Source organism: Ostrinia furnacalis, unplaced genomic scaffold (assembly GCF_004193835.3).
Source record: "Ostrinia furnacalis isolate ACB-3 unplaced genomic scaffold, ASM419383v2 OfSCF1042, whole genome shotgun sequence".
Classification (NCBI taxonomy): Eukaryota; Metazoa; Arthropoda; class Insecta; order Lepidoptera; family Crambidae; genus Ostrinia; species Ostrinia furnacalis.
The window spans coordinates 398,466-421,081 of NW_021131281.1; the positions used below are offsets into that span (position 1 = coordinate 398,466).

The 22,616-nt window shown below is 35.0% G+C and overlaps 1 protein-coding gene across 5 annotated transcripts in view; it reads left to right on the top strand.

Moving 5' to 3' along the window:
• Positions 1 to 11,955, top strand: part of Pgant9 (polypeptide N-acetylgalactosaminyltransferase 9) — a 214,079-nt gene extending 202,124 nt beyond the window's left edge. For 3 of the 5 annotated variants that reach the window (XM_028301995.1, XM_028301996.1, XM_028301997.1), the window contains 10 exons: positions 2,362 to 2,925; positions 3,295 to 3,339; positions 4,415 to 4,607; positions 5,076 to 5,245; positions 6,198 to 6,362; positions 6,608 to 7,071; positions 7,143 to 7,325; positions 7,477 to 7,584; positions 9,752 to 9,880; positions 10,251 to 11,955. In XM_028301995.1, the coding sequence (XP_028157796.1) occupies positions 2,694 to 2,925; positions 3,295 to 3,339; positions 4,415 to 4,607; positions 5,076 to 5,245; positions 6,198 to 6,362; positions 6,608 to 7,071; positions 7,143 to 7,325; positions 7,477 to 7,584; positions 9,752 to 9,880; positions 10,251 to 10,412 (1,851 nt within the window). In that variant the 5' untranslated portion in view covers positions 2,362 to 2,693 and the 3' untranslated portion in view covers positions 10,413 to 11,955. Of the gene's footprint in view, positions 1 to 2,361; positions 2,926 to 3,294; positions 3,340 to 4,414; positions 4,608 to 5,075; positions 5,246 to 6,197; positions 6,363 to 6,607; positions 7,072 to 7,142; positions 7,326 to 7,476; positions 7,585 to 8,200; positions 8,306 to 9,751; positions 9,881 to 10,250 lie in introns of all 5 variants that reach the window. The other 2 variants (XM_028301998.1, XM_028302000.1) reach the window with 2 other exon arrangements.
• The last annotated feature ends 10,661 nt before the right edge of the window (positions 11,956 to 22,616 follow it).

Below are 22,616 nucleotides of genomic sequence, written 5' to 3' on the forward strand. Positions count from 1 at the left end.
TTAAAATTTCAAAATCGTATGAAATAGAGTCATTGTTCACTTAGTTCACTAGAACTTTAGGGTCCTAAATTGCACATAACAAATAACGGCAATATAAAAAAACGCCATTGTTAAAGCAGTTTACAGCTGAATCTAAAACCGTAAAGATGGTATCAATTTTATTGCCAATATCTCGGGTTTGGGCCTAAAAGGCCGTTAGATTGATAGATCTGCCTTTCCACTACATGTTGAAATAGTTTTTTATTGCTTGTTACAGATTACTTGGCAAGTGGACTCTACATTTCCTAATGCATTCTTTAATCTGTACTGGCAATCTACGGCACACGTTTTGAATGTGTTGAACAACGTCACAATGTTTGCTTAAACTATGGACTAAAATTCTTAACTAGGTTAAACAAATGAACATCGGAAAAAATATGTAAATAGTTGAAAAACAAACGAATCGCGGATTCATCTCAATTGTATTTTAATTATGAATTTGGGTCTAAGTTATTAATTGCTTATTTTTATTTTTGGTGTATGAATAAATAAATTAATGTTTATAAGTTCTATACAAGTACTTACATCATTATCTTCATCATTATAAGCTCTGTCATCACAGTTCTTTCCTATATTCCTACCATTGCTATTTTAATAGCCTCTTTCTTTCTAATCTGCAAGTGACTTATTACTAAAGTCACAAAAGTCAACCCCTTTAAGGTATAATAAGTAAGAATAACAATACATTACTCTTAAATTTATGTTAAGTGGCGTGCAGTAATAAGAATTTCAGGTCAAAGTATGGGCCCATCACTCTTAGCCGCCCCTCATTTCCATGTCTTGGGTGGTGGCGCTACTGGAATTTTATTAAAATTATTCCATACGATTACGCGTTTGATAGAGTGCCTGCAGTGTGACGGCAATCAGTTTTATTTGATACAGCTTGCGAGAGGATATTGTGGATGGCTCATTTCGTTTTTTGATGAGGTATCCAAATTATTATTGAGTTATGAAAAGTTAGCTACTGGGGTAATGTAGATAAAATCCTAATTTAAAATATTTATCGCACAATATGATCCTCCGATCCGGGCTGGAAGACGTAGCGTGGGCAGGCCTCCTTCTAGGTGGACCGACGATCTGGTAAAAGTCGCGGGAAGAGCCTGGATGCGTTCAGCGCAGGATCGTGCATTGTGGAAAACCTTGGAGGAGGCCTTTGTCCAGCAGTGGACGTCATTTGGCTGAAACGAACGAATATGATCCTTAACGTGAGATTATGGTGACTAGTTTTGGAGTATTTAAAAACATTACATTGAAGTAGATAACATACTAATATCAGTCTTTCGGCTGAAACGACGACGACGACATTGAAGTAGATAACATACTAATATCAACACACGATATTGATAGTGCCTTTTGAGAGAAAATAAAAAAAAAGTAAATAAAGTTCAAATTAAGCGAATACTACAGTCGAATTGACCCCACCAACAAAATCCAGCTCTAAACTTAATAGTTTGGGATGAAGGTAATACAAAATTCTAGTCGTACTCGTATTAAATTTCCAGACCCTCCATTCCGCTCTAGTGCTCATTTAACAAAACACCGAAAACACAAATTAAGCAAAACAGCTCAGATGTTCGAATCGCCACACTAATTCCACGGGCGACCCAAAAAGTTTCCACTCTTGCCTACAAATAGCAGTGTTGCCTTGAAAAATGGCAACCCCGGCCAGCCGATAATGTACGAGGCAGAACAATCCATCAGGGCGCGGGTAACCCCCTCCAACCCCCATTAGGGGTTTTGTAGATACGTTTTTACGATTTTTACGATCGCTTGCATAGTTTCGCACTGAAACATGCTTTTGAAAAATACTTTCTGGAATTTCAGATGGAATGGAATTGCTATTTTCGTAATATATTGCGAATATTTTAAAAATATTCTGCTTTATTAAATTTTAATGTACTTCTCATCACTGGCCCACAGGTTTATTAATATTACAAAGATGTTATTATGTAAAAGAGCTTTCTAAAAGCCAACTTGTCGAGAGTAATAAATTAGTGCATTTTATGAAAATGCTATTTCACGCTACAATTTTTAATAAAAGATAAATTAATGTTGAAATGTGCTTCATTCTAATTGGCAATGCTCAATAGCGTTGGACAGCCACAAATGTTGTTGTGAGATTTTTACAAATACATTCTGTCTGGTTAATACCTACCGTAAAGATATTATTATTTAGGAGAAAAACGTTAAAAGAACAGTTTAGAAATAAGAGACTAGTCTTACACTTGAATAAAACGATCCCATTGTTATTCATACTATTCATTCCTTTTTAATAAAGAACAAATTGTAAGACAGTTAAAAACGAAACCTTTCCTTTTGCAGATCTCAATTTCAAGAACATGGACGAGAAATGTCGACTGAGTCGGAAATGAAACAGAAAACTAGGAAGAAAATTGTAAAACTTTGGCGCGGCGAGACGACGTTATAGCCGGGCACCTTCTTAAAGCCATGTGAAGTGAAGGGGTCCCAAAGAAACTGTCATATCCAAAAGGCATATCGTGCGACAATCTGACTAAAGACATATCTTTTTATTTATGCTAGTCACCTTTTTGTGATAGTTAAAAAAATTGCTCAAATTGAACTCTAAGCTAAAAAAAGAGATGTTGAGATTGTAACTGACGATATTGAGAAAGTTGTAAACGAAGTTGAAGATAATGAAATTCACGATGGTTTTCTTAAGACGGAGGACGTTGATTTTGAAGGCCGTGCTGGTGTTGACGGCGGTGTGGTTCATGGTTGCTTTGTTGACCACAAATGGTGGGACACGGAACGCTATTGGCGCTCCGCCGATTGAGTACGAAGATCCGGAGGCGAAGCCGTTAAAGATGGCAAAGCCGACGTCTACGAAACGAAAGAGCGAATCGTATGGCAACAATCTGTCTGACGGTAAGTCACTACGAGTAACACAAAACGCTTGGGTGGTGTTTTAGCGGTTGCTTTGTTTCTTTTTACGTAACCTTTTAGCACTAACTTTTTAAAGGACAGGCAAAAGAAATGTACATAATTATTTAGGTATATAAAATTCTTGCAGAACATTTAATTCACTTTCCTTTATTTGAGCAAATATATTTTTTTTTCTTTTAGTATCCCTTATATTTTTGACTAATTTACTGCAAAGTTTTTTTGCAATACTTTGTTTTAGTGCCTCTTAAATACCTTTACGTAACGTTTCTCTTTCTCTGCATGCGTAACACTTTTTTATTTGTTGCTTTTTACTAGATACTATGCATGATAATGTACGTTTGTCCATCACAGAACATCGTGCTGTCAATTGGATCGATCGGATATCTGGTTTTGAAGGTAATTTTGAAAACCATTTAGTAAAGAAAGCAAAAAAATACATCTAATTTGAAAAACATAACGTCACACTTTTGTCAAAGAACGTGTTTCATGATAATATTCAATTTCAAACGTGCCCTGATTTCAAAAGCAAATGTGCTCATTATTAAGAACAACTTTTTGCCAGTATTTTTTTTCAAATCTTTCGTCCATTCATAAGAATAAGAATAAGAAATTTATTCATAATGTTCATTACATGTCAAATTTTCAATATATTTTCTTATTAATAATAAACAATTGCATATAACGTTATACCTCGATGAAAACAATAGTCTTATAAATTATTTTACTATTACTACGTTTTATAGTTTTAATAAAAAATGAATTTGTTTTTATTATCTGTGAGGAAAAAGTAAATGTGCCATTTTATTATGGGTGTCTGTAATTAATAGTGATTTTATGTGCTTTTTATTTTTTTTAAATGTCGGATGTGTAGCCTCACTTTTTGCGATTCAACCGCAGATGTTCCATGGTGTCGGTGTATGTACATAACCTTTAGTTTAAAAACTGGAAATGGCTATTGGATCGTTTGGCTTAATGGTTATGGTGTCTGATTATGTCAATTACTTGTACAGATGATACCATTTTTTGTAATGAAATATCTGTAAACCAGTATCTACTTGAAGAAGATTACGTCTTTTTGTAATGTGTGTACCATGTTTGTTGTGTTTAATAAATACAATAAAAATAAAACGTTACAGTAGTTGGATATTATAAACTTAGAAGATTTTGTCTTATTGTTAGATGTCTTCGAGAATTATTTTGAAGCATAACACAATGGAACCCAATTTAATACAATCTTAATCTATAAAATTAGAAATTACTTTATCCAGCTTAACCGAGAACAAATTGCGAGTATTCAAATCTGTTGCTTATTTTATTACCGTTTGATGGTTCTAAAGAAATAAGATAACATTATAATATACAACCTGAATTTATTTGCCTCTGGGCTCAAGCTCGGATCAGGTACCCCAGCAATCATTCCCACGCTCGCCTTCTAAAGGATGTCACAATACTAATAGCTAATATCCTGCAGGCCTAGGTGTACTAGCTGCCCCTGGCTCGGACAATGCTCCCGGCGAACTCGGCAAACCGGTCGTGCTACCCAAGAATATAAGCGAGGATACGAAGACAGCCGTCTCTGAGGGATGGAAAAAGAACGCTTTCAATCAGTATGTCAGCGACCTCATATCGATCCGGAGGAAACTGCCCGACCCCAGGGACGAGTGGTAAGGAAATGAAATGATAAATATAATGATACATTAGGTCCGGGAAATTGGGAAAAATCCCCGACGGATTTTAGTCTGATTTGATCCGTAGTAACGGAGATTAAGGGCGAGTCGGAGTAGTGAAATTATGTCGATCGTATCTCACGCACAACTAGTAAATAATAATAAAGGTTTGACGAGATTTTTTTAAAGGTTCGGGCATAAAAAAGATGAAAATATCACTAAATTAAAAAGCTTTGAAACATCTTATTTTAAAATGGTTGAAACCAACAAATGAAAAGTAATTTATCGATTTACTTGATTAGAGGTTTTTAATACAAATCCCTGTGACAGCTTGACAAATCTTAAGTGGGTATTTATTTAAAGTTTAAAAATATTTTGTCAAACTGGCTGTTATTCTTTATTAATACTTCTCCAGAACTACTCTTGGCAATATTTTCTCCTTCTTATTAATTTTTCTGTTCGCAGGTGTAAACTCCCGGGTCGATATCTAAGCAACCTTCCGCAGACGTCTGTGGTGATCTGTTTCCACAATGAAGCGTGGTCTGTACTGCTCAGGACGGTGCACTCCGTTTTGGACAGGTCACCTGCTCATCTGATAAAGGAAATCATCCTCGTCGATGACTTTTCTGATATGCGTAAGTGCCTAATACCTTTTAAGCTAGCGAATTAAATGTTATAGTTAGTTCGTGATACCCAAAGTAGCCAAAAAGTTCAAAACACGTCTTTGTTATAATTGGAATATGGTTGTATTAAGAACTCTTTGGCCAATGTGGGTGACACGAACTGTTTGTCACTGACTGTACTAGAATTAGCATTCTCTAAGGCTGGGTTACACCATCTTATTTTAACTATGACAAACGTCAACAATCTGTCAAACTCCATACAAAAAAACACCGGTTATCGTTAAAGTAACGGTCAAAGTTAGGTGGTGCAACTCAGCCTTAGGTTATAATTGCTTATAACAATAAACTGCAAACTTGCATGCAGTTTGTGTTACGTTTATAAGTTGACAGGTCGTATCCTTTCGCCATTAGGGTTGCAATTTGTGATTAAAAATGTAGTCGTTAAACGTGAAAGAAATTGTGCGGGAATGGTGTTGTGAGGCAGTCCTCCCATTGTTTGTTTTAATTATCGTAAAAGATTTGCCTGTGTGGGTTATTTGCGCCACCGATGGCCGACAATAAAATTATATAAATAATTACCTATATTTTTAACTAAAGCTTCCTTTATGAAAATAAAAATTGCGTTTCTTTTGGGCAAGTTCACTTTTTCATAGTTCAATCATATTTCTATACATTATAATAAACTCACTTTGTGTAAAAAAAAACTTTTATGTTTATTTTATCTAAAAAACGTTGTAGTGAAAATTATGTAAAAAAAATCACTTAAAAACATTTTTCCTTTTCTATCCTTCATAAAAATGCAAGCGTAACAGTATCTTTATATTACGTTTAGCTAAAGTGAACAGTTCCCACGAGAGCTTTATTGTACTGGTTTAACTCGACGTTACGTTAGCCTCATTCAGACACGTAAATTTTCTTATCTAGAAATAATTTCATATTTCTAACAGCGTATAATTTCTTCCAGCACATCTGATGCAGCAATTAGATGATTACATGTCCTCGCTGCCGAAAGTTAGGATAGTGAGGGCGGCGCGGCGGGAAGGACTCATTAGAGCTAGATTGCTCGGGGCACGATACGTTACCGCTCCTGTTCTAACGTATCTAGATAGCCACTGCGAGTGCACAGAGGGTAAGCACAATACTGTACAGCTAACGCTAAATCAGCGAAGTAAATTGCCCCTTAGGGTTGTGATCATAAAGGTCACAAGCTTATGAACAAAGGAGTTTACCGATTTGAAGTCTGCTGGAAACTTCGTGTGTTGCAATTTGGGCTGGGTATCGTAATTTATGATAGTGCCGGTAGCTGTTCAACAACCTATGATAAACATTAATGATCCTTATGATAAAATACTAAATATTTCGTTCAAATTCCAGGTTGGCTTGAACCGCTGCTGGACAGAATTGCACGAAACAAAACAACAGTGGTTTGCCCCGTCATCGATGTGATCGATGATAACACATTAGAGTATCATTATAGAGACTCATCATCAGTCAATGTAGGTGGGTTTGACTGGAACCTGCAGTTCAATTGGCACCCCGTACCATCAAGAGAGCGAGCGAGACACCAACATACGGCAGAGCCGGTCTGGTCTCCGACTATGGCTGGTGGTCTCTTCGCCATAGACAAGGAGTTCTTTGAGAAGCTGGGAACGTATGACAGTGGCTTCGATATCTGGGGTGGGGAGAATCTAGAACTTTCCTTCAAGACGTGGATGTGCGGTGGAACGCTTGAAATTGTTCCGTGTTCGCACGTCGGTCATATCTTCAGGAAGCGTTCGCCCTACAAGTGGCGAACTGGTGTGAATGTATTGAAGAAGAATTCCGTGCGGTTAGCTGAGGTAAACAAATTTCATTTCAGTTACTTTAGTATTGTTTGATACAGAAATTACATTATTTTATTGTGTTCTAGGTTTGGCTGGATGACTACGCAAAGTATTACTATCAGCGTGTAGGTAATGACAAAGGAAACTATGGAGACGTAAGTGGCAGGAAGGCGCTGAGGGAGAAGCTTGGTTGCAAATCTTTTGAATGGTACTTGAAGAATATCTATCCTGAACTCTTCATTCCTGGAGAATCAGTCGCTCATGGCGAGGTATGTTTAATACTTAATTACTCACAAATGTTTTTCATCAATATTAAACAAAGATTTTTTACAAGTTTAATTTTTAATGATTTGGACAAATTATTGTATGCTGATGAGTGCAAAAATATTTACATGTCCTTCAAAATTATTACCTGTACAGATCCGAAATGTCGCCTTCCAAAAGATATGTTTGGACTCCCCGACGCGCAAGTCGGATCATCATAAACCCGTCGGCCTTTACCCGTGTCACCGACAAGGAGGAAATCAGGTCTTCTGTCGTTTTCAATACGACCTAACGCGGCAGTACCACTTTGTTCGAGTTTATATTTTCGTTTTTTTATTCAGTCACTTTTATGCACTCTTCCGAAGCACTATCCATGCACGGATTTTTCACAGCACATGCACGGAATGTTCTCATATTATATGACCCGTAATAGGTACGAAATGAAGCATTCCGATCTCGATTCTGCCTCGATGGGGAGTCTGAAGAGAATTCTGGAGAAGCAGTACCGTTGATGATTCATAAATGTCACCATGGTGGTGGCAGACAGGTACCTCAGAAAGGGGGAACATTGTTTGGCAAAAAAATAGAACTGGTACTAAAATTGTGTGATGAACACCACATAACTTATTCTATTATGAGGAATAAGTGATTTGTTTTCGATTTTGTTTATGTTTGTTTTCATTTCCATTATCACAAGTAGCATGATCACTTGAAGTCAGTCCTTATGAGGAATCTTAAAGTTATAAGTCCATATCTGAAATTATATTTTAAGCTATGATGGTAAATCAATCACGTTCACAAAAGCCCCGTTTATCAAGTGATGATGTTAAACAAGCACGCTTGCTTTTGGCACGCCTATTTAACTTATGGATGGCATCAGATCGCGAACCCATGGTCGGATATGTGCATCGACTCCGCGGCCGGCCCCGAAGACATGAAGAAGTCAGTCAACGTTTGGCCTTGCCACGGGGAGTACGGAAACCAGGTTTGTCAAGGCAGCCAATTACTGTCCACACATGCTTTCGCTTACATCTTGTAGTGGTTGTTGGTGCTCATCGATTTGTGATAAGGTTTGTGGGTATTACTGGTCAAAATCGTTTCGTCAAATTTCTTATCGTTTTCCTTGCCAACTAATTCTCATACGTCATTTTTAACATGTGGGATTCAGTTATAAATGCAATACTAAATGAAAAGCGTGTGATTTATAGACGAAACGATTTGCCTCATAATAACAATATTAAAATGCATAGTTCTACTTAGCAAGTACTAATACGCAAAACATTTCCGTGTCGTACATTTCATTCAGCATTCGACACGCATCTGTTTTGCATGTTCCATTTAACTATTATTAATGCATAAAATACTATAACATTATTATAACGAATACCATTACTGATTCATTGTTATGCAATAAACTTCCTCGTGTGTTTAAACTTCACGTAAATTCAGAAGGTTTTTGAGTTTTGGCATATTATACTCTTCCAATTTGGTACTGCCGCAAGGAATTAGATATAGTATAACATATTTTTTATTATACTAACATGTATAGTATAGTCATTGTTTGTTATTTTAATTTGTAGTTACGTAAACTGTGTGAGTTTGAGGGTATGGTTTTGGGTGAACTTTTAGGTTCATGATTTAGAATCCAGATTTTAGAAATATTTTTTTAAGAAATTATTTGAAGTTATCTGTAGATAAAACAAAATTGAAGGTTTCCATGGGTATTATTAGCGACAAAGTATCCTCTTAAGCCGAAATCGATAAGGCTTCATATACACGTACGGTACTTAACATCGTCCGGGGGCGTAAGATGTAAAGAACAAAGCAGACTTTAAGCACATTCGGCAATGTGACACCCTTATTCATCCCTTTATACTTATATCGTTGATTTAGTATTGTTATATTTATATAGGTAATTCAAATACTTAATGACATAAAATTTGAATAATGTCTGTAAATTATATTACCCGTAAATAATAGAATGAAGCATTTATTAACAAAAAAAAATGCTTTCTTACAAAAATTTTCACTCAAAATAATTAAAAATAGTTAAATCTAAAATAACAAAATTATAAGTATTCTGATCAGTTGCACAAAAAAACACGGCGGTAAAATAATTTTACAGTGGAGGAAAAGCTTCTGAGTCATTTCATAATATCTATGCTACCTCTGGCTTACCTTTCATCATGCAATAATAATAATGGTTGTCATCAGGTTGCCAAGTATGCTTAAAATCTTAAGTTCACCCATTTTATTAGGTTACTTTTGTTGGAAAGTTTTAAGATATTACGCTTTGAAAATATCCTCGCTGTTTCATCCACAGTCTATCAGACACATGGCTGTGGATTTGACAGCTCCAATACTTTCTTGGCGTGGTACTAATTTTGTCAATTTGTGCCAAATGTTTGAACATATCTTTCGTGTTTTCCAGTACTGGATGTATTCCAAGAATGGTGAGATCAGGCGTGACGAAACGTGTCTGGATTATTCTGGACATGATGTGGTCCTGTACCCTTGCCACGGCGCCAAAGGCAACCAGCTGTGGTTGTATGACCCTATTGTAAGTTTTATTTACTTCTGTATAATGTTTATGTTTAAGATAGATCTAACCACTTGGTTAAATTGAAGCATGCTCTCTATAGGATATAACATCGTGGACTGAATACGATTTTAATATGTCCCTCATAACTTACGAGTAGTGACATTCTTGTCTTGTTGCCAATAGGACAGGACCTTATTGATATGCCTCAGCTGTCCGTCTGTTTGTATTTTGTTAAGCTACAAACTTGTTACATTATTCGAATAGAATAAACAATACAGTGCCCGCAATATTCTAAAATCATTAACTATTCCATTCTCTCAATACTAAGAGCCTATATTTAGGCCTATGCTTCTTGGAAGATTTTAAAATATGAACTTCGATTTTCCAGACGAAGCTCCTGAAGCACGGCTCCAGCGAGAAGTGCATGGCGATATCCCCCAATAAGGACAAAGTGGTGATGGAGACGTGCAACGAGTCCGAAACCCGTCAGATGTGGAACATGGAGAACTTCAACCCTGACAGACTGACCCCAGAGCTAACGGCCGAGTAGCCGGAGGCCTACGATGAGGTCCTCTTCATATAATACGAGAGAAAGACTCATTTGAAATTACCAAACTCGAAGTGAAGTGAAGTGACTTGTGAGTTTCTACAAATATTTTTTTCGGATAAAACGTCTTTGTGCTGATGTGGTGACGACGCGTTTCACTGCGCTGGTACGTAGGGTAAACGGTAGTGGGAGTTTTGTAAATGTTGATGCTCCCACAGTTTTGAAATTTTTTGTAGAGTTAAATGAAATCAAGAAAAAAATCAGGCTTTTAAAAAGTATAGTTGTGACCACTATTTACCACCTGTGTGTAAGACGCTTTACAAGAGGCCATGTATGTAATAAGGTTGTTACTGAAGATTGAAACTTAGTTGATGAAGGTAATTTTAAAATGCTTGTGTGTGTAGATATAAATGGGGGTAGCTGAAAACTTATTGAATCACTTAATGACCCCACTATGGGCCTAAGTTTCAGAACTGATTTTGATGATAATAGAAAAACCCAATAGTTCGACTTGCCTGTATAAGTTCAATGAAGTAGGACTGTATATTATTTTTGAAATAGTTTTAGCTTCACTTGAAATCTATAGTTTTAAATTGTATTTTGTTTTATTTCATTTGAGAATTATATACCTTGTTTTCATTTGGTATTTTTAAAGTAGCTCAAACAAATAAATTTAATTTTAAATTGTATTGTATACCTAGTTATTTTTTAGTCTTAAAAATTTAAAATTAAATTTTATTGAAATTGACATGACGAATTTAAAATTTATTGTTTTGTTTTGTTTCATTTGTCTAAGATTTTATTTTTATAGCGTTTATGCAAGGTTCTAAAATAATAATCATATCTTTGTTGTATATTTTAACGTATGTTTATGAGAAAAAGTTTAGGAAACATCACGTAATAGTATTTTTGTGAAGTATTAAACACTTGTTTACTATTATTAAATACTTCCCCTTGTACATATCCAATCGTATTAAAATACATATTTGTCAGTAAATCTTTTATAATATCATATTTATTACAGCTAATATTAATAATGCGGATAAAGACTAGCTTTTACACAATTATTGTGATTTATTTAAATTAGGTGATAAAATAGTCATTCGGACATAGTTGTTAGAAAATTAAACTAGTTAAATGTATGTACATTTATAAATAGATAGTGATAAAAATTTTAGAAATCTGTTCGTTATGGAAAACCTATTGAACATATTTTTTATATGACACACAGAATTACATGTGGGATAGTTTGTTTATTTTCATTTCACACATAAAATGGAATTTACGAAACTGTAAAATTTTAAGTTAAATTTCTGGTAGTTTCTTCCAAATGTGACAAAGTTTTCTGTATAAGTTCACACGTAAACATCAAAATCTAAAATTAATTAATCTTACATCACGGTTTTCTAAAACCAATTTACTATAAATAAATATGTAAGTAAATATAGAATTGAGTACCTACCAGTACCAGCATGTTCACTTAAAACATTCCAATGTGTGATCTAATTTAAATATAAAATGTATCATAGATTTAAAAGTAACTATTTTGATGAACTTGATAAAATCAATCTTCCATTTTTAATAAGTTTAAAACCAAATTGTATGAATACTGTAAACTACAATTCATGCTTTGTTACATATCAACTTTACTATCATATCACACACGAAACATATTATTCAACAATACATATTATTCGAAACAATATCAAATGAAAATGTTGACATGTCATGAGTAAATATTTTACAATTTTTTCTGGGTTAAAGAAGAACGGTCACGCCCCATACAAAAAAAACCCAGACCCGACAGAAACGAGACATACCGCAGTTTTTTTGTCATGTCTGAATTAGTTAAATTATATATTTTTTATATTCGAAATCTATGTATAACACCAAAATATTACCCTTTGATTTTGTTCAGGCGTTATACAAAAACTAATACAAAATGCCTATTTATCACCAAAATTGGTAAATGTATGTACCTAAATGTCTATTACAGCTGCTATGGAATGTATTTAGGTGACCTGGAGATACAGCCGGATTATACAGGGTGGAAACGATAAGTGATCTCACTCGATTATTTCTAAACTATAAAAGATATCGAAAAACTAGTTACTGATTCTGAAAGTGATTCACGAGCTCTTTCAAATGGTACCAATAATAGGGTACAGATTATGGAAGCTGGTAACATTGAATTTTTGGATTTTGTAACTTATTATTGTTTCCACCCTGTATAATCCGGGTGTATCTCCAGGTCACCTAGATACATTCCATAGCAGCTGTAATAGACATTTAGGTACATACATTTACCAATTTTGGTGATAAATAGGCATTTTGTATTAGTTTTTGTATGACGCCTGAACAAAAACAAAGGGTAATATTTTGGTGTTATACATAGATTTCGAAATTAAAAATATATAATTTAACTAATTAAGACATGACAAAAAAACTGAGGTATGTCTCGTTTCTGTCGGGCCTGGGTCACAGATGACCGTTCTTCTTTGTTTGTAAGTTCCATCTTCTTTACACATCATAAAATAACTGCCAGATAGTCTTCCTAGAAATTCTTCTACTTTAAAAATAAATAGTACAAAATAATTCTGTATAGAAACATCTCCATTCTGCACTGTTTTTTCAAGATATACTTCTATTTTACTGTCATCCGTCAAAAAATCTAACTGTTATAGCATGTATGTATAATACTGTGTTAAAGAGGTATATTTGATATTATTGATGTTTTAATATAATATTTTTAACTCAATCATAAACCCAATAACAAAACGTTAACCTATTGAAATAAATCTGAAAAAAGTAAGAAGCAGTTGATTCATTACTTTTGTCTTAATCCAAGTATTTAGTAATAAGTGCTCTTAAGTTCCTTGGGTTAATGAAATATCCTTGCATTTCATGTAAATACTGATGTTCATGTTTCAAATATTGTTAGTTAATCTTAAAAATTACTGTAACAATAGGGGTCTTTGTATTAATGGCTACAAAATGACGGAGCTGATTCATGATGATACTTTTTATTACGACGATTAGCCCAAAATCTAAATGCTCAAGGGTTAAAAGGAAACAAGCACGTATAGAAATACAGCAAAAAGTTTATTTTACAAAATTGTGAATTAGCCTCCATCAATCCTTGTATTCGTAAACTAAATGAAGTCGGTTAAAATAGTATTAAAACTTGTATAGAATCGTAGTTCTTATTGTGTCGAGGTAGGACGTTTAAATGTGCCTTATATCATTACGTAGGTAATTATTATATATTTGAATGTTGAAAATTTCTGTATATAAAGCGGTGTCTCCATTGTATTATAAATAGTATGATAGCGAAATGTTAGACGGCGATAAAGTATAGTATTTGTAAAATAAAGCATTATGTTGGATTTGTACGATGGTTATTTTGTTTATCCTATAATAATACTATTATGGCTAAGTTGCACCAACTAACATTAACCGTAAGTTTAACAATAACCGGTGTTTTTTGTATGGAGTTTGACAAAATTTTTGACGTTTGTTAAATTTAAAGTAAGACGGTGCACTTCAGCTATAAGAGTATCATTTATCGTCTTGATTAAAATTACATTTTGAATCATATTTACACTTGTTTCAACACTTGTTTCATCAACTTTAAACAGCATGTAAAAGACAGGTATAAAAAACCTTCCAAAAATATGGTTTAGTATGTTGCTATCAACTCTATAGTAGGAAAAGTTTGACCGGCGAAAAGAGCTATAAAAAAGAAAGGTGTCAATCTGCCCTAAATCCCTCTTGATAGAGCCAAATGGCTATTTCAGATATCCCACTACACAGGGGTCAACTAAGCATTTTTTCTCATATCAGTACTTGGCCAATCCATCCATCTCACTCGCTCTAGCCAGCTTCCATACGAGTAAAAAAGGACGAGTATACTGACATCGCTTGCAACGTACGGCTTTTCAGTGCCGGACGTAACAAAAAGTAGGAGCTAGCGTCCACCGGAGTAGGGCGACATGCATGATTGGCAACTTTGCAAGCTTGGAAAGTCTGCACCGGTAAGTTCTTTTATTTTCAGGGATAACAGAACAGAGATATAATATAAGAAATAATGTAAGAAATAACGAGCAAAGGAAAAAACAGCTATAAAGCTTATGTTTTCGTCTCATAAAATCAATGCTTTAATAGTACACATTCATGACCTCAAAAGGACCTATTGTTGATCTAAAATAGAATCTCACGTCAAGTGCACTAAAATTGAGCACCTACATTATTAGTAGGTAGTAACACTTCGAAATGCAGTCGTTACATTTTACGATATTTGCCATTTTTTGCGAGTAGTTACAATTTATTCCGAGTAAAAACTACACCGGTCCTGTAGGTACAATTACTCAACGTATTACCGCAATGAGAGTGTTTGTGATGACTGTGTTTTGTGTTCAGAACAATATTGTTAATATAATTTGTTTCCACTGTGTTCATTATGTGACAAATGTGTGTTCGAGAAAGACTTTCCAACATCCAGCACACAATCGAGAGATCTTTGGTATGTAATTCGCTAACTTTATCGTTAACTTCTCGAAATATCGAATACTTTAGCGAAGTTCCCATCTCCCATTCCACGCAGGCAATGATCGAGTCCATATCTTGAAGTTTTCAATCGCCACTGATTCCATTTTATTCACCAGACCGTGACTGGAATTAAGCTATGCTGAGAGATTTTATTTCATGCGATTTGACAGATTTAGATTTTCATGTCTGCTTTTTACGATTGCTTGAGTTTCGATTGCTCAGCGCAAAGATTTTGAGTCAGAGGATTGGGAGATAAGGGTTTTAGAAGTGTGTGACTTTCATGTGCAAATCGTGTGATTTTTTTTGGACATAGTGTAAGTAAATACTTGTCGCTTTTTTGCACTGACTGAATACAATTATTAGATAGCAATTTGATTACCCACCACGAGGAAGCTCTTAGCGTCTTAGCCTGCGTCTCTCCTGATAGAAAGTTATGATTAGGCCAACGGTGGAAACGAGATTTACCTGGAATCGTCAACTACAGAGGAACTGACTATCGTACCATCATTTTTACTTATCCTACTCATATTAGGCAGGTACCTAATCATTGTTTAGTGTTTACTATTCCTAATTTATTTTAATGACAGACATGACTCAACATGTTTCCTTCTTCTTTCTGTAGTACTGAAACTGTAAAAGCCTGTCTGTTTTCTATGCATTTTATATACTCTCCGAAACAACTGCGCAATGAACTTTTGCCCACATTTTCTCTGCAAAAAGTCGACTGCTTCAACAATAGTTTCATGTAGGTCGGAAACTTGGACTAGCTACGAGTATTTTGAAAATTTTATCCTAATATAAAGATTTTATCAGTTGCATAATATTCTCAAGACTTCTCTATGCAGACTACTATTCTAAGAAATTATTAAGATATTTAGCAATTATTGGACGCAGAGGTCCCGGGTTCGATTCCCAGTGGGGGCAGAATTTTCTGTTCGGTTTGGTTGGTGGTAGGGCTTGTTCTAAGTCCGCCTGGCTAGCTACCACCATCTTACCTAAGTCTGTCGCCATAACAACAATGTTAACAGCATTGTTGTGTTCCGGCAGTTAGAGGTAAGATAGCCAGTTCCTCCGTGGTTGAGGATTCCGGGTGAAGCTCGCTTCCATCTTCGGCCTGATCATCACTTACCATCAGGTGAGATACAAGCCAAGAGCTTCCTCGTTGTGGATAAAAAAAAAAAAAAAAAAAAACATCAACGCTGGACTTTCAACCAAATTATGATTTGAAGAACTAAGACCCGTTAAAAAGATACCTGTTAGAAGATTTGAGGTGGTTCCTCAAATATATTTTCCCAACCAATCGACACAATCAATATTCAGATGACAAAAGCAAAATAAGAATATCCCCAAAGGGTGAAAATTCACAAATTAATCGAATTGGAATAACCGTAAAAGCTTACGTCGTGCCAACAGGCAGAAGTGGAAAAAGTGTGTGAGCGGAGTTTTAAAACCAATTAACGGTAATGCGATAGGGATGCCAGTTTAAAATCGTAGTTTTAGTAGTTTTCGAGAGATATTTATAATTTCGAATTTATTTAATTATTGCGACAAAACTAAAATGTGGTTTTAACAAGAGCGTTGCGTGCCACGCGCAGTGTAGAATTCAGAAGCAAGCAATTACTTCATCTAAAGTCACTTTTAAATATTTTCTTTTAATTTATTTTTATCAGGTAGAATTTTTATAATACATGAGTTAAACGACAATTACTCTTAAACTAACTTATCTATCTTAACCGTTATAGTTTTCCTTGAAAGTTCACGAAAAGCAGTATTATTATGATTTTTTCCAGATTTTTCAAGCCAACAGTGTTTGGTTTTTAGAGGGGGGGAGACGCCCTACTCGAATAAAAATTGACACTTTAAACTTTAAATCGAATAATTTCCAAATTTTATTCCACCACTTTGTCGGCGTGATTAATATAGGTACATACCTACTTACCTCCACAAAATTACAGCTCTAGTGCCAATAGTTTCCAAGCAAAATCTTGGACGGACAGACAGATAGACGGACATAACGAAACTATATGGGTTCCTTGTCAGGACTACGGAACCCTAAAAAGTAGTACGAGTAGGTGTTGTTGTAACTCTAGTTATTCTGGGTTATAAACAATAATACTGTAAAGTTTCATCAAAATCCGTTCAGTAGTTTTTGCGTGAAAGAGTAACAAACATCCAGACATCTACACAAACTTTATAATATTAGAGGATAGTAGGATTAAATCCAATATGATCTAATTAAACAAGTAAGTACCTACCTAAGAAGGTAAAACCGAAAAAGAGTATTAAAGCCAATACCACCAATACGCACTATCAGCATTCGCTTTATTGCACTAGTTGAATACATACTCGTACATATAAATAAAATACTTAGTAAGAAGTACCACAGTCGAATCGAATGATATTTACCTGGTATATTATTTTATTGGATAATGGCAACTTAAACTTTCCGTTCATTCTAAATTGCAAAAAAAAAAACTAATTCCTAAACTACCTTCCTAATGATTTATTTTTATTGCCCTACAAAATCTTACTAAAAACATTGTTATACAAATTCATATTGTGCTGTGTACTATTAATATCCATAAATAAATTAATTTCAGTACATAAATTATATTTGTATGATCTTAACTTAGTTTATTCCAATTAAAGGACAATGTTCGTTCTCCATACATTGTTCGCCTAAAGAACCAACAATTTTGACATATTACTACCCGTAAGCGAAATAATACGATTCTGTGTGTAAGAACAATGATTCCTGATGGACACTTGCCATAAAATTAATGATTAAGAATATTAAATCACAGCGATTTTATAATATGTCGTTTATGACAACATGGCGTCTAATGTATTGTGTGAATGTATGAACANTAAGTAATTGATCAACTAGTAACTTTTTTAATAATAGTACACGTTCATGTCAAAATGACCTATTGTTGATCTAAAATAGAATCTCACGTTAAGTGCATTAAGTACACACTACATTTTAGTAACACTTCGAAATGAAGTCGTTACATTTTACGATAGTTGCCATTTTTTGCGGGTAGTTACAATTTATTCCAAGTAAAAACTACACGGGTCCTGTAGGTACAATTACTCAACGTATTACCGCAATGAGAGTGTTTGTGATGACTGTGTTTTGTGTTCAGAACAATATTGTTAATAATTTGTTTCCACTGTCTTCATTATGTGACAAATGTGTGTTCGAGAAAGACTTTCCAACATCCAGCACACAATCGAGAGATCTTTGGTATGTAATTCGCTAACTTTATCGTTAACTTCTCGAAATATCGAATACTTTAGCGAAGTTCCCATCTCCCATTCCACGCAGGCAATGATCGAGTCCATATCTTGAAGTTTTCAATCGCCACTGATTCCATTTTATTCACCAGACCGTGACTGGAATTAAGCTGTGCTGAGAGATTTTATTTCGTGCGATTTGACAGATTTAGATTTTCATGTCTGCTTTTTACGATTGCTTGAGTTTCGATTGCTCAGCGCAAAGATTTTAAGTCAGAGGATTGGGAGATAAGGGTTTCAGAAGTGTGAAAGTGTGACTTTTGTGTTCAAATTGTGTAATTTATTTTTGGACATAGTGCACTGACTGAATACAATTATTAGATAGCCATTATTACCTACCACGAGGAAGCTCTTAGCCTACGTCTCTCCTGATAGAAAGTTAAGATTAGGCCGACGGTGCAAGCGAGCTTTACCCGGATTCCTCAACCACAGAGGACTGGCTATCTTACCCTCAACTGCTGGAATACAACAATGCTGTATAATAGTGTGCAATGTAGGTGATATCCAATTCTTGATCTTATTAGGCACGTAATCATCATGCTTAATGTTTACCATTCCCAATTTATTTTAATGACGGTCATGATGACTCAACACGTTTCCTTCTTCTTTCTGTACTGTAACTGTAGTTGAGTAAAAAGCCTGTCTGTTTTCCATGCATTTTATATACTCTCTGAAACAACTGCGGAATGAACTCTTGCCCACATTTTCTCTGCAAAAAGACAGCTGCTTCGAAATTCATGTAGAGTTCTGTTACAGGTCGGAAACTTGGTAGCTACGAGTATTTTGAAAATTTTTATCAATAGTACCTGTACTTATTACTGTAACACTTTGCATCCTTTGTTACTTTGCATCCTTGCCATATTTACAGAGGTACCTAACTATATTACTGACAAACAAAGTATTAGAAAACAGTCTAGGTAAAAAATTGGTTAGAAGCAGGTTCATGTGGGTTACAACACAAGTAATTTTCCATTATCTAATAATGAAATAAGTAATTTAATAATTCTTAATTTTCCGGATTTTAGTATACTCAAGTATTTAATGAAAACATCAAAATTGTCATAAGCCCCAACACAGCATTTTGGAAGTCCGTTTGCAGAACAGATTCTGATACGAATCCAATTGGATCGGACAAAACCAAATTTGCCGGAGCGGCGCGCAGCCAAGCAAGAATTTTAAGATTAAATCCTATGCTGGTATGACTCCAGGGGAATTTCTTGTTAGGGAGCCCATTAGGTATCCGTTAAAGTTTAAAGGATTTGCTACACTGGATGAGTTCTGTGGTCTGCGGTCAGGTCAAAGTGAACGCAGCCCGCATCCGCTGTCAGGCCGATCTGACTGTGGCACGAGCAAAGAACGCAAACCGCAACGCTGACAGATTGCCTTGTCACGACCGCTGACAAATTGTCTTGACCTTTTTTTTATTTACTATATTTTGACGTTCATAAGTGCCACCAGTGCGCAGTGGTCTAAATTGAATAAAATATTTTTGATTTGATTTTAATTTGATTCTTGCCCGGATCGCTGACCGATTGCCCTGACCGACAATATTGTTCATACATGATGCGGGCTGCGCTCGCTTTGACCGCAGATCGCATCCAGTATAGCGTACCTTTTAGTATAATTTTTAACATTTCGGTTAGCAGATTGGTAACGGTTACATTTTGAGATTGCCGTGTAAATTTTGAGATTGATATCTTTTAAGTTTGACCTTTATTTTGAGCTTGGTAAAGGCCAAGCTGAAATAGATTTACTTGCGAAATATACGTCTTATTTTATTTTGTTAAGTTAAAGTACCTACCATGATAAATCAATAATTAAGAGTGGGAAAAAAGTTTCGAAATATGTTCTAAGTTTCTTTTCCAACAAACCTCGTTGTTGTTGAGTGCCATTTTCCCCAACAAATCACTCAATTTCTCTCATCTGTATCCAAGGCCTAAAATAGCATATCGCCTGCCGTTANAAAAAAAAAAAAAAAAAAAAAATTTTCAAGTAATTTTCCATAATCAAAATGTAACTAAATAATTTCTAATTTTCCGGATTTGAGTATAAGTAGGTATTTAATAAAGACATCGAAATTGTCGTAAGCCCCAACACAGCATTTTGGAAGTCCGTTTGCAGAACAGATTCTGATACGAATCCAATTGGATCGGACAAAACCAAATTTGCCAGAGCGGCGCGCAGCCAAGCAAGAATTTTAAGATTAAATCCTATGCTGGTATGACTCCAGGGGAATTTCTTGTTAGGGAACCCATTAGGTATCCGTTAAAGTTTAAAGGATTTGCTACGCTGGATGAGTTCTGCGGTCTGCGGTCAGGTCAAAGTGAATGCAGCCCAACTTTGTCAGTCTTTATACATTTGCTATTGATGCGATCTGATCATGTGGGCATGTGACCAAAGAACTAAGACTGAAACGCTGAGAGATTGCTTTGTCACGACCGCTGGCGATTGCCCTGACCGACAATATTGTTATACGTGATGCGGGCTGCGTTCACTTTGACCGCAGATCGCATCCAGTATGGCGTATCTTTTAGTCTAATTTTTAACATTTCGGTTAGCGGATTGGCAACGGAGTACGATTGCCTTGTACATTTTGAGATTGATATCTTTTAAGTTTGACCTTTATTTTGAGTTTGGTAAAGGCCAAGCTTAAATAGATTTACTTGCGAAATGTACGTCTTATTTTATTTTGTTAAGATAAAGAACGAACATGATAAATCGAATGAGTGGGAAAAAAGTTTCGAAATATGTTCTCAGTTTCTTTTCCAACAAACCTCGTTGTTGTTGAGTGCCATTTTCCGCAACAAATCACTCAATTTCTCTCATCGTGTATCCAAGGTCTAAAATAGCTTGTCGCATGCCGTTATTTTGCACTAATTTCCTCAAGCACCACTCAAAATTGCCACAGCAATCACGTTTCATCGTCACCACGTGCACCGAAACAAGTTGCCGCTCTAATCAACATTTCAGTATTCCATAATCTCCACGTTGAGCGACTGAAGCCAACTGAATACCAAACCGGAGCGAACAAACTTGTCCAACTTGTAATTTTGGTTCGATTCGAAAACTTTCGGGTTTACGACTATTTTGGTGGTGTTCCAATAGTCATTGAATACAAAAACTTTTTCATTTACGTTTCTGGACGCAGACTGAATAATATATGAACGAACCGAAGACTGGGGCCCAGAATCCTTTGGCTTTACGGATTTTTTAGCTTTTCAACTGAATTAATGACGTCTTACTCGCGGGATTTAAGGATCTTGACGCAAAAATAGATTTGTGTATTACTCCGGAGATCGCTCGTAGATTTGCTGATGTATAAAAACGGAAATGAGATGTCTGGAATAGTAATTTTAGGATTGTATGAGAAAAGCAATAAAATAATCTTATTCGGATGATGGTACGCTTATGTGCTCAGGTTGTAATAAAATGTTTTATGTGTAGAGCAGAGCAGTGATTAGGAGTATGTACTTATATTTTACCCTTATTCACATCATCGTGTTGAATGTGCAGGTTGTAATTTGTGTTATCATTAGATTATTACTTTATTTATGATTAGACTTGAAAAAGTTGCCGCTGTCGGGTGGTGAATTTTGTCACAGTTTTTGATAATTAATATTAATTNTATTAACTCAAATCTATCTATCTATATATAGTTTTTGATAATTAATATCTCAAATAATAAAAGATATCTTTTGTTTTGGTTTATCTTCTTTCTAATTCAAGAAAATTGACAGGAAGAGATATTATTCAATGACAAATAACAATTTCTTGAGTCCGCTGTTAAAATTAATAGCATCATTAATATTACAAATGTATAGCTAGTCCAATACATCACTGCGGGACAATTCGATCTAATTTCCCTGTGACCTGTTTACGGTGGTGATCCATAACTGTCAACGTTGTACGTACATGGAAATTAGAAATATAATTGCGGTTATTATAGAGGATTAGTTAATATTAATGTTAATCAGTCATGGAGTTTATGCGTTCTTAGTAACTGCGTGACTGCGGTTTAGATACAATATTTTCCATACCTTCAGAAGTAAGGCTAGCTTGAATATGCTAAAAAAACACCAGTCTAGACTTAACCTTTTCCAGTTAAATAAAAATCCTTCGAGACTCATATTTCTGCAGACTTTTTTTATTTTATAGATTCTTTTAAAGTTCGTTTTCAAATTTCATCGATGTCAGATCGTTGTAGTCAGATAAGTGGCTATTTTATAATTCACAAGGCTCAAGATTTAAAAAAATGTGTATATTTAACAAAAGGATCAAATTCAAATTCAAAAGTTTGAACAATTTTTTTTTCGATAGATCTGTTTACTGCTGTGTTACTGTTCCATTCTTAACCTAGACCTT